The 12,857-nt window shown below is 45.2% G+C and overlaps 1 protein-coding gene and 1 non-coding gene across 7 annotated transcripts in view; one reads left to right on the plus strand and one right to left on the minus strand.

Annotated features, from left to right (window-relative positions):
• The first annotated feature begins 4,137 nt into the window (after positions 1-4,137).
• On the plus strand, positions 4,138-4,211 carry Trnaa-agc (transfer RNA alanine (anticodon AGC)). The gene has a single exon. It is a non-coding gene; the product is annotated as a tRNA-Ala (tRNA).
• A 1,417-nt stretch (positions 4,212-5,628) lies between these two features.
• Znf496 (zinc finger protein 496) overlaps positions 5,629-12,857 on the minus strand; it is a 40,534-nt gene continuing 33,305 nt past the window's right edge. For all 6 annotated transcript variants that reach the window (XM_074056118.1, XM_074056120.1, XM_020166087.2 and 3 more), the window contains one exon: positions 5,629-9,054. In XM_074056118.1, the coding sequence (XP_073912219.1) occupies positions 8,297-9,054 (758 nt within the window). In that variant the 3' untranslated portion in view covers positions 5,629-8,296. The remainder of the gene's footprint in view (positions 9,055-12,857) is intronic.

Here is a 12,857-nt window from a genome sequence, read left to right on the forward strand (position 1 = left end):
TAATATTGTTCTGCTCTAAGTAACATCTACAACAAATCATTACAGAGAAATATTTTATCAAAGAAATTGCTTGTATTTTCTGTTAATCTTGTCAGGCTTTAAATACTACTAAATCAGAGTTCGTTTACATTTTTGCTTATATGTCTTAACTACTAAATCAGAGTTTGTTTACATTTTTGCTTATATGTCTTAAATAACACCTTGTAACAGTGTTATGTCTATACTTTATCTAAATATGGTACAAACATTTATAAAGTTAAAAATGTAAAATTATATTTAAAATGAGCTAGAGCTCTCTTTTATCCAAGAGTGTTACATTTAACCTAAATCCTGACAGCCCCTGTCTCCCACAGGTCACCTACCTGGGTGTGGCCTTAAAGGAACAGACCTACTCCCTGAGTCATGAGTGCATCAACCAAATCTTCCATTTCCCTCCCCCCATACCATAAGGCAGCTTACAGCTTTCTTGGGAGTTACAGGATTTTACAGAATTTAGATCCCTAGGTATGCAGTCCCTTAGCAAACACCTTTTTAGGCGCCTCCTAATATTCCTATTTGGGTCTTAAATAATGTATGGCCACCCATTTCTCTTAGGAAACTTGCCTCCAACAAACTCTGCTCCTCTGGCTGACTACCTGTCTTACCTTAACCTTCTCAGGGAACTTCTCAGAAAGCATGCAGACCAGATCCTGCCCCACCCTATAATAATTTCTGTTAAATCAGAGGATGTTGTTCTCTTAAATGATCTTCTACCCTCTCCATTGGGACTTCGATAGACCAGCCCTCATCTGGTCATTCTCATGACACCCACTGCTGTCAAGCTCAATGGATTCCCCCAATGGCGGCACCTCTCAAGAAACATTAGAAAAATGGAAAAGGGAGTTAGAAGACTCTAGAAATTGTCTAGGAAACAAAATTTCACAGTGGTTTTCCTGGCTAATGCCCATCCTAATGCCTATGTTTCTTGTTCTCCTATTCTTAAGCTTCCTCCTTTGTATCATACTACATGTAGGCTATTGCTAATCAAAAATTTAACCAGTTGTACCTCCAGGGATATCAACCTCTCCAAAACTGCCTGAAAAAACTACTGTGAAGGCCCCATCCAGGACGCCACAGGAGCCTGAGGATCCCGCCCCATACAACGCCCCCTGCCAGCAGGAAGCGGCTAAAGAGACTGGTGCTTTGCCCCAATTCCTGATCCTCAGCCCCTACCCTCATCATTATTAAAGAAAAAAATGGGGGAATGATAGAACAATAATGTTGCCATTTCTAAATTGGTGGCCATTTTACCCTCAGACCTCACTTGAGAAACTCCCAAGGACAAATTCCCACACTCTAAGACAGCCCCACCCCTACCAGAGACTACTGCGCATGTGCTACCTTCCTTAACCTTCCTCTTCTATAAAAGCCACGCCTGGCCCAGGTTCGTTGCTGCACCATCTTTCTCCTGGCAAGCCTGGCAGTTTGGGCCTGCCATTAAACTTTGCTCTATGGATGTGAGACTTTTCTCGTGAGCTTTCTTTGTGAGCGGCATTTTTCCTAACAAGGAGGATTGCAGTTCAAATCCAGCATGGGTACATAATTCTTGAGACCCTATCTCAAAAAAAAATCACAAAAAAAAGGGCTGGTGGAGTTGTTAAAGGCACTGGTACAGTCTCTGGTCAGAAGACTTCTAAATTTTTTGTCCCTCATGGAATAATCTGTGGTAGGACGTGTGGGTGTAAATGGAGTTTATTAAGTTAGGAAAGGAAAATAAAAAGAGGAGCATGGTGGGGCCCAGGTGGAATCTGGAGACTGAGGGAGCATGCTTCTGCTCCTCAGGTGCTTTTAAAACCTAAGATAACCTATAGGAAAGAGAGAATCAGGTGATTCCTATCTAATAACCAATGAGTAGAGAGAGGCATGGGCAGTTCCCAGCCAGGTGAGGGTGGTTCCTGAGCTGAAGCATGGCTAATCTAAGATGTAGTATTTTTCTATGAGTCCTGAACTTTCCCTAATTTCAGCCTACCTCGGAGTGGCTCCAATTGTAGGCCCTGAGTTCAAAGTCCAGTACCTCAAAAAACAAAACAAAACCCACCCCTCACATACACACACAAAACAAAACTGGGGACTAAAACTCAAGCTTCTTGCCTGTGAAAAATTCATGTTGGGAAGGAGATGTGTCCTGACTTCACAGAAAGAGAGCATAGAAATTCTGCATCCATACCCTTCCAGATTTCACCCTATACAACTCTTCCATTTGGCTTTTTCTAAATTGCATCCATTATAATAAAAACTAATCATATCTACAGACTTTGAGTGAGTTCTATGAGTTGGTTCAGAAAATAATCAAACCTGATAGGGTGATGAGAAGCCTCAAATTTGTAGATGGCCAGTGCTACAGTTAGGATACTGAGTGTCCCCCAAGGCCCAGTGAGAAAGGCATAGTCCTCAGCGTGGCTCTACTGGAAGGAGATTAGAAGAGGTGTGGCCTACTGAGAGGCTAGGTCCTAGAGGGTATGCACTTGAGAGACTCCAATCTCTCTTCTTTCTCTCTTCTTCCCAACAACCATGTGGTGAACAGCTTACTCTACCACACTCTTCTTGCCCCAGGCTCAGAAGCAAAGGAACCACAGGACCATCAGCTGAAACCTCTGAAACCATGAGCCAAAACAAATCTTTCCTCTTTTGAAGTCGATTAAGTCAGTAAATACTGAGTTACATTTCCATTACAGTAATGGAAAGCTGACTAACACAGTCAGCCAGAAGTGTAGGTGGTCCCTCAGATACTCAGCTGGAGTCTAGCAAAGGGACAGTCTTGTGGAGGACGTTATCCTTAACCTGTGGCATCTGACACTACCTCTCAGTGATTAGTGTCAGAATCTAACTGAATGACTGGATATCCAGCTGATGGCAGGACAGTGGCAGGTTCTTCTCTGCACCCAAACAAGCTGGTTTCTAGTTCAGACGGGAGTCCCTTCTCTCTTGGGAGGGTAGAGTGATGGGTACAGCTTTGTGTAACATACATCAAGTCCCATCTTGTTTCAGACATTGAACTGCATGATGTAAACAGACACAGTAAGGTCCTTGGTGGTTAGTGGCGGAGAAGGTGTTGAGAGAGAACACACAGGATATTGATTAATACATTTCTTCCAAACTATAATTACACCCCCTTTGAGCCTCAAGACTGCACACCTCCCTCATACTTGTAAGACTGATCGAGAGCACACTCAAGTCAGAGTTCACTGCTACCACCATTGGTAGCTACATGAAAATCTCATAGGGACTGAAGACCAACTTCAGGATGCTGGGACTCTGTCGTTTCTGACTCATTCTTTGCCTGACCACCTAGCTATGTTTCTGTAAGTTAGATGGGTGAACTTCTGGTTGAATTTTGGGCTTCCAGAGCATAGATTTTTAGATGAAGTTGCTAGTAAAAGCTTCAGATTATGGGGCTGAGGATGTAGCTCAATGGCAGAGTGCTTGTATAGCATGTACAAGGCCCTGGGTTCCAACCCTAGTGCTGCAAAAAAAAAAAAAAAAATTCACATCATGAGCACAGATTATTATCTTGACATCAGCTAAGCCATTCTGTAAAAATATTGGTGGATAAAAGTGAGACAAAGAAAAATTTGGTCCAGTCCCCCAACCAGTGCCCTGCAACTAGATAGAAGAATATTTGCTGATGATGGTAATGGGGTTAAATATTGCTCTGATTTCCACAGGAGTTTATTTTCTTTCCCATTCCAAAAGTTTTTCTTGTGTCAATAAAAGTGCCAGAGTATATTTGCTTGAATTCCAGCACTCATGAGGCCTAGGCAGGAAAAATCACAAGTTTAAGGCCAAGAGACTGGTGCAGTGGCTCAAATGGTAGTGTCTGCCTAGCAAGCATGAGGCCCTCAGTTCAAACCCAGGAACACCAACCCTCCCCAAAAAACAAAAGCAAAAAAAAAACAAGGTTGAGGCCAGCCTGGGCTAAATAGCAAGACCTGTCTTAAAAATACAACAAAAAAAGCCAGCACCAGTGGTTCATGTCTGTGATCCTAGCAATCCTACCTACTCAGGAGGCAGAGATCAGGAGGATCACAACTTGAAGCCAGTCCTGGGCAAATAGTTCACAAGACTCTATCTTGAAAATACCCAACGTTAAATAGGGCTGGTGGAGTGGCTCAAGTGGTAAGAGCACCTGCCTAGCAAGCATGAGGTCCTGAGTTCAAACCCCAGTGCCACCAAAAAAAGAAACAAAACAACAACAAAAAGCTAAATGTAGGGCTAGGATATAACATGTATGAGGTCCTAGCTTCAATCCCCAGCACTGAAAACAAATAAAACTTCAGTTAGTTGGTGGCATACCCCATCTTTTCTAAGGGCACACAGACAATTCCAAAGGAATTCCAGCTTGATTCAAATGAGGTCAATTTTTCCCAATTACCCAATGGCTTTCTCTCTCTTTGTGGTACTGGGATCAAGCCTTGAGCATGTTAGAAAAGTGCTCTACAACTGAGCTATGCCTTGAACCCTACATGTGCCTTTTTTGATTAGCAACGTTTTAGGACAGTAGTACTGTAAATGTTTTTCTCAATTTTTGAAACATGATATTTTGACATCTTAAAAAACCTTTCTGGGAAGCCAGGCACCAGTGGCTCATGCCTATACTCCTAGCTACTCAAGAGGCAGAGATAAACAGAGGATTGTGCTTCGAAGCCAGCCCAGGCAAATAGTTCAAGAGACCCAATCCTGAAAAAAATTCATCACAAAAAAAGGCTGGTGGAGTGGCTCATGGTGTAGGTCCTGAGTTCAAACTCCAGTACCGGGGAGAGGGTGAGGGTGAGAAGGCAAGTATTCTTGTCCCTCTGTATTTTAACAAGATGCAGTAAGCAAGACCTTATTTTTCTTTCTTTCTTTTCCTTCCCTCCCCTCCTTCCTCTCATTTGTTTTGTGATGCTGGGGATCCATTAGTATTTGTTGCTAACAGAAATTGTGTCTGGGGGATTGGGGGTGTAGCTCAATGGTAACTAACTAGTTAGCTAAGTCTGAAACTGTTTGACTGAATTAGCAAGGTATTCCCCACCTATCTACATGTGGTTCAGACTGCTTTTGGGAGAGTAGGGTATACCATCTCATAGGAGATGACTTGGACTTACTGTCTTCTTCTGCTTGAGCCATGGTGTGACATCTGACAAGGGATCTTTCCACCATGCCTTTACCTTTTGTTTGTTTTCCCAGCTGGGTAGAATGATGGGAAGATAAAGGATACAGGAAAATGGCCCAGGTTAACTACTGTATCTTGAGCAGGATTATAATCTCCCCAATTCCATGAAAAGCAGTTACCAAGTGACTGGTTCCAGCTAATCTCGAACAGCTACCACTCTCAGCTGTGTTTCATATGTCATTTATTTAATTTATGGTGCAACTGGGGTTTGAACTCAGGGCTTCATGCTTGCAAAACAGGCACTCTACCACACCTGTATTCCATTTTGCTCTGGATATTTTTTGAAGATGGGTTGGGGGGGTGGTCCTTGTGAACTATTTGGCCCAGTTGGCTTCAAACTGCGATCTTCCAGGTCTTAGCCTCCCAAATAGCTAGGATTATAGGTGTGAGCCACCGGCACCTGGCTCTATTTTTTTTAAATGAAAAGTCTAACACAATTTTAATTCATCATGTTTTTATTATGCACCTGTGCATTTGTGGGAATGATTCGAAGGAATAGGAGGAGCTTCTTGGATTGGGGGGGGTCTCAACTTCCATGGCAAAATAGAATTGTAGCTCACCTGTTGGCCCCTCTTCCCCCACGAGGAAACAGAGAGGGAAGAAAGGGACCAGCTGTTCTCACTGAGGCCATAAACATCAGTAGCTAAAAGGGAGACAAAGATAAATTTGGTTCAGTACCTCTACCCTCCCACTGGAGCAGGGCGTGTTGCAGGAGGGCTGGTAGGCCTTTCCCCTAAACAGGTAAACCCCCATCCACTTCTGTGTGAGATTTGAGCTACATCACCCAGAAGGGTTTCCAGACTCTCTGGCAACTTGACCTTCCAATTATTGAGGTTTCTTGGTTGGCTTTGGATCAGTGATGGAAGCTCCTTGACAATATTTGGTGGTGACTCAAGAGATAGACTCCTTCTGACTCCAGTTCCATGGCATTCCCTTTGTGCCTTACTTACTTATGATTTGATCTCATGTGTAACATGATCTCATGTATAAAGTAGAGCAAAGTCCCCATTTTAGACAAGTCTGAAGCAGAAGGGGAAATAACCTCTTCTGGGTCCTGGAGCTACTGATAGAGCCCTCAGTCAAGAGCACTAGGGTGGGAGGGGCAAATGTGCAGAGAGCTGGGCCTGAGTAGAATTTCTCCTCCCTTGCCCTTAAGGATCCAGTTGCTCCCTCTTCTAGGCAAGTAAATACAAGAAACACACTATTTAGAAATCAAGACCTTTAACAGCTTATTTCCTGCTCAAGGTATGACCAAATGGTTTTATTGCATTTACTATTCCTAGGTATATAGATGCAGTTGCCCAGAAATAGAAATTTATTCATAAAATCTCATAAATCTTTTATTGGGTTTGGGGTAGAGGTTCTTGATGTGAAAATCACTTCACAAGGAGCACCAGTAGCCTTACATTCATTTTCCCAGGCTTCCTGTCTGTTGAGATCTGGCATAGAACATAAAATACTACCTTGTTGCAGCTTTGAGGTCCAGCCAAAGCTACACCAAGCCCTGATGCCTTCTCATTGCTGAGCCTGGCAGACTTAACCAGTCTTTCAGTACAGTAAGACCATGTTTTTGATTGCTTGAGGTTTCACTACCATCTGTCTGTTAGTCACAGTACAGTCCCCCAGGATCTGACCTTTAAAGGCTATTGATGAAGATTCTTCCATGCAGACAAGAGCAGTCCTGAATGCAGAACCCTGGGTTTGAATCCTAACTCCACGAGTATGAAGTATATATTGGCTCATCTGAGTCAGAAACATCAGCAGTACCAAGAAATTATCTGGAGTTGTGGCTTGAACTGTGTCCTCTCAAGACCCCAATGTTATAGTTCTCACCCCTAGTACCTCACAATGTGACTTTATTTGGAAATGGTCACTGCTGATGCAGATGAGGTTTATACAGGCATAGGTAGGATGGACCCTGATCCTAAGACTGGTGTCCTTATCTAAAAGGGAAATTTGGAGACAGATATGTGAGGATGAAGTCAAAGATGGCATGATGCTTCTACAAGTCAAGGGTCATAAACACGTGCCAGCAACCAGCAGGCCAGGAACAGATTCCCCCTCATAACCTCAGAAGGAGCCTACCCTGGTGACACCTTGATCTTAGACAAGTAGCCAAGTGGTTTGGTGGTGATAGAATACACTGTTGTTGGAGATCACCCAGTGTTTGGTACTGTGTTACAAAGTGGTAGGAAACTAACACAACTGGCATCAAAGTCAGAACTGATGTAGGGCGTGACTTCTTGAGAGGTTCTGTTCATGGCTTGGCTCACCCAGAAGAGCTCCTCTTTGGGGATGAGCTCCACATTCGTAGACAGAGTGGGTGAGGAGCTTAAGTGCCTTTTAAATGGTGACAACTCAGCTTCTATCCCAGATACCAGGGACCTTCAGAGTATAAAGGAAGGACATGATAGGGTGCACAACAATTTAAAATGGGAGCTTTGCCCTGGATGAGCTCCGGATCCATAAAATTAGCACCAGGACAAATCAAAAGGTCTCATGATAATTTCCAACCCCCAAGAAGGAGCTCTGGCATTCCTAGCCAGACTCCAAGCCCCGAAGGGCCTCCTGATAAGCTCAGGGTCTGTAGGGGTGTTCTTGTAGGCATGATGAGCTGGGGCTGACTTCTGATGACAGGAGTCAATGGGTCTGGCCCTGCTCCCTACTGCACCCACTAGCCCCTCCCTGTCTTACTTCCTTCCTGCCAGCCCATCACTGCACTGGCAGCTTCTCACTGTCAGACAGTAAGTACAGCCACCCTGGACCCTGAGGAGCTGGTGTCAGGGCAGGATGGGAGAGGGTGCTGAGAGGACAGCTACTCTCTTTGGAGGGCTTGGGGAGCACCGCACAGGGATCTGTAATACGCAGACATATGGAGCATGCTGAAATTGGTGGTGACAGCCTCCCTGGTTTTTGGCACAGCAGAAATGGAAGAAAGGCTCAGTCGGCCACTCTCCTTGTTTGGAAAGGAGGAAGGAAGCTACCATGGCACCAGGAAAAGTCGGACACTACCTGAGAGCAAAGGGAGGTGCGTCTATGTCCTGGGACAAGTGTAGTGAGTGTGGGGCCAATTGACCACTGTGACTGGGGCTGCACCAGGGGAGCTCAGTAGGAGTTCAGAGCCTGCTTGGAGCGCCGCTTCATGTGCAGGCGCTCGTGGCGGAGGAGGTCGTAATTCTGCCCAAAGCTTTTGACGCAGTACCGACACCGAAAGGGGCGGGCCTCGTCCTTCAGGTGAAAGTTGCTGCGGTGCCGCACAAGCTGGTCATGCCGCTGGAAGCCCTTCCCACAGTCACCGCACTGCATGCTCAGCTTCGCCTTGCTCTTTTCTAGCAGGGGGCTTGGATCCCCGCCCTCGGTCTCTGACACCCCCTCCTCTCTCTTCTGCACTGGCTGGAGTCTGTCTGGATGCAGGTGTATCCGCCTGTGGGAGAGCAGGTGCGAGTTGAGGCGGAAACTCTTCCCGCAGACGCCACACCGGTAGGGTTTCTGGGCCTCGTGGGCCTCCAGATGGCCGTCCAGATCCTCGCTGTCACTGAACAGCTCCCCGCACACGGAGCACTCATGGGGCTTCTCCTGCTCCCTGCGGCTCCGCAGATGCCGGATAAAGTTGACCCTCCAACGGAAGATTTTCCCACAGTTCGGACACACGTAGGACTTTTGGGAGGTCTGTGCCTCGCCCCCCACCTCAGCGCTGCCCCGACGGGAGGCAGGGAGGCTACGCGGGTTCTCTGGGGTGCTCCTTCGCTCCTCTGTGCAGAATGGGCCGTGCTGGGAGTCCTCATCCCCAGAGCTGGATAGAACAATCTCGATGGTCACCTCCTGGTCGAGGCCGTTCTTTAGGGAGGGTGAGTCGCCTCCAGCTACAGGAAATCAACATGGGTCAGTGGTGTTGCTCAGGCTACCTCCCAGCCCCTAGGAATGCTCTCCGGGAAGTTTCTGTAGGGGGTGCAGAAACCCTCATTTTTGCAATGATCTTTGGTGACCATAGAGTCCCCAGCTGCAATGCACAGGCCACTGGTGGAGTCTGGGAGAAGGAAATGTACCCATGGGCACATGGTGGCCAAAGCGTTTTGAGCACCTTCTCCTGTTCCTCTATTCCCTCCATTTCCCTTAACCACTCGCCCTCATTTTTTCTTGAGCCATTGAGACTTAAGTTCTAAGAATCGTAACTTAACTGTGTAAAGTCCTCCCCTATATACAACATTTACTGCCACCTCACTTAACCAGGCATGGTGAAAAATTCTATTAGGATATTATGACAAAGGACTCTTTATTTTACAAACTGAGATGCAAGAAGGTGCTAGCTGCCATTGTTGAGCACATTTCTGACAGGACTGGCCCTCTTTGCTCCTGGTCACCATCCAATGGATTATTTACCACATTACATACCCTAATAACTAAAGTGACCTATCCAAGGGAGGAGGGTTGAGGTGGGACTTGAGCCCTGTACTGATGTTAAGGCTGTTTAATGCTCCCAGACTGCCCAGGGTCACTGAACCCCATCCATACTCCTACCTCTTCCCTACTCAATGTCAACACAAGTCTGAGGCCCACAGCTATGATGGGTAGAGATGGTTTGTTCTGCATTTTATAACCTAGACTGAAGCTGGCTTAATGGATCCTGAGTCTGTGATATCAGAGAGTGGTACCATGGAGAGGAAGTGGGTAGGCAGCAGGGAACCAGGCCCAAGGTTCTGAACTACAGCCCAGAGCCCACCACACATGTGGCCTCTGTATCCTCACTTTGTGAAGTGTGGAACTCAGGTCTAGAACTCAAGAGGTAATGTGTGGGCCCTCCTAGATGTGGAAAGTCTTAGCTTAATGGCTAGTGGATGGCCATGGCAGGGTAGAGAAGCTTAGTGTAGGTGGGGCTGGAAAAACAAAGCAGGACAGGAAGATCCAGAAGCTACAAAGAGCAGCTAATGGGCAGCAGTAGAACTAGGGGTAGCATCTGCACCAATCAGAAGACCAAGGTAATAGGGAGAATATGAGACTAGGCAGTGGGAAAGGAGCCTGGCAAGAACTCATACAGAATAGAAATTATCAGCTGTAGAAGAGGCTGTTTTGACGCTCATCTCACCTCTTGGTCTTTTAGCTATGGGGACCTACCTCACTCTAGCAAGATGGCCTCTTTGAGGGGCTGGGCGCGTGGCTCAAGCGGTAGAGAACCTGTTTAGCAAGCATGAGGCCCTGAGTTCAAACTGCAGTCCCACAAAAAGAGGAGGAAGGGAGTGAGAAGGAAGAGGAGGAGGAGAAGAAGGAGGAGAAGAAAGAAACTTTCAAATTCAGTGAAATCTGACTCAGAGCCCCTACCCTACTGGGATAGCAAAAAAAAAAAAAAAAAGTTAAAAAAAAAAAAAGATGGCTTCTTTGAGCCTGTGTTGTCTTGCCTGAAAGGTGAACTATGGCTGCCTTGTGCATCAGGTCGCTGGTGGGGCAGGTGAAGAAGGTGTAATGGACTTTTTGGACCTCATGAACTGACAAGAGGTGTTAACTTGCTTTTATCCACTGTTAATAACAAACTACTTGATCAGCAATTTGCTTCTGTTAACTATTACTAGATTTGGGTGAATAAAAAGAAAAAAAGTGCTACAGTGGACACTAAGAGCTGATCTGTTCACTGAATGAGAAGATGACCTGCAGACAGCATATCTCATGGACTGAACTGTGTCCCTTGAGAATCCAAATGTTGAAGTCCTGATCTCTAGGACAACTTCAGAATGTGTCTATATTTGGAGATAGGATCTTTCAAGAGGTACTCATGTTAAAAATGTGGTAATATGGGTGGGTCCTAATATAATATAACTGTTGTCCATATAAGAAATCTGGATGCAGACACAGAGGGAAGATTATGGGAGACATAGCAAGGTTTCGTACAAGCTCAGGAGAAAGGCCTTGGAAGAAATTCACCCTGCTGACATCTTGGACTTGAGGCCTTCAGAACTGCAGGAAAGTTAAAGTCATCTAGTCTGTGTTAAATTACTACAGCAGCTCTAGTAGACTGATATGGCTTTGGGTACCAGAAAGCAGGGGTACAACTAACAAATACCAAAAAATGTGAAAGTTGCTTTGGAACTGGGTAACAAGTACAAGTTGGGAGAGTCTGAAGGTGAATGATAAGAGAAAGCTGTGAAGAGATGGTTGGTAGAAATATGGACATTTACAGTACTTCTGATGAGGTCTCAGATGGAAATAAGAGCATGTTACTGGAAACTGGGAGAAAGGTGATTCTAGTTATAAAGTGGCAAAAGAACTTGGCTGAATTGTGTCCTTATGTTTTGTGACAAGTAGAAACTATAAGTGATAAACAGAGATATTTAACTGAAGCAATGTGTTAAAGGCATTGCCTGGATTATTTTTTCTTGCTACCTATGGTACAATTTGAGAGGGGAGAATCTTAAGAACTGAAATTAGGAACTGAAACTTGAAGATTTGAGAAATTCTTGCCTATTTGTATTATTTTTTCATTATTACAATGAAATACCTGAGGTCACTTCTTATGAAGAGAAGAAGTTCATTTAAGTTCATCTTTGGAAGGTGAAAGTCCAGTGAGTATGGTGCAGACTCTAGCAAGGACCTTAAGGCAGATGGCAATGATGGGAAACGCTTGTCAGAGTGAGATTACACTGCCAAACAGGAAATCAGAGGGCAATTTAGAGGTCAGGCTCACTCTTCAAGAGCTCAGAGTCCTTTTGAGAGCTACCTTAATTCTAATCTTTTTTAAGGGCAGCTCTCCCCATCCCACAATGACCTAAGGACCTCCGACTAGGTCCCATCGCTTAAAGGTCACATCACTTCCCACGTCACCACTCAGGGTACTAAGATTCCAATATATGAATCTTTGAGGACATGCTCAAACCATACCCAAACCATAGCACTATCCATATTGCATATGTTCTGGTGAGAGCACTGAAATATGGCTGAACAAGCACCAGATAAAGAGATTTCAGCTAATACTCAGGAATCTAGTCAAACATCTCAGAAGCCAAGAATAGAGATGCAGCTATCTGAGAAAGATCAGTGGAGGATTCTCTTTTCTGCTGCTTGGACCCCCTTGAACTGCATGGAAGGCCAATGAGGTTTTGAGGATTTTATACTAGCACACACTCCCAGCTTGAGCTAAAGGGGATAGGACAAAATGAAGGAAGGTTGTTGGACTTCTGGCATTCTACAGAACAGGCCAACATAACTATCCTCCTGTAAATATGTATAATCCTGCAATAAAAGGGACCTCATAGGTGGCTACTACTGCCACCAAGGATCTAGAGGGCAGACCTGGGAGTTAGGGCCATCTCCTGCCCTAACTCCAGAGATCCAGGCTGCCTCCACCCAGGGCCAGTGGTGTGAGGCTATCTTCTTGGTACAAAAGGTAGAGACACCTATGCCAGCAGGCTCTGGAGAACAAAGCACTGAGCCAAAGATTTTTCTCTAGCCTTACAAGTCTATGGGAATTTACCCTGCTAGGTTTTGGACTTGCCTGAGACTTGTCACCCTTTCTGGTTTCTCCTTTTTAGAGTGAGAACATCTGTCTTATGCTTGTCCAGACACTGTTTTCTGGAAACAAATAAATTTGCTGATTTTATAGTTTCACAGCTGGAGAGGAATTTTGCCTCGGGATGAATCATACCTCAAGTCTCATCCATATCTGATTCAGATGAGAGCC

This window comes from Castor canadensis, chromosome 15 (assembly GCF_047511655.1).
Source record: "Castor canadensis chromosome 15, mCasCan1.hap1v2, whole genome shotgun sequence".
Lineage (NCBI taxonomy): Eukaryota > Metazoa > Chordata > Mammalia > Rodentia > Castoridae > Castor > Castor canadensis.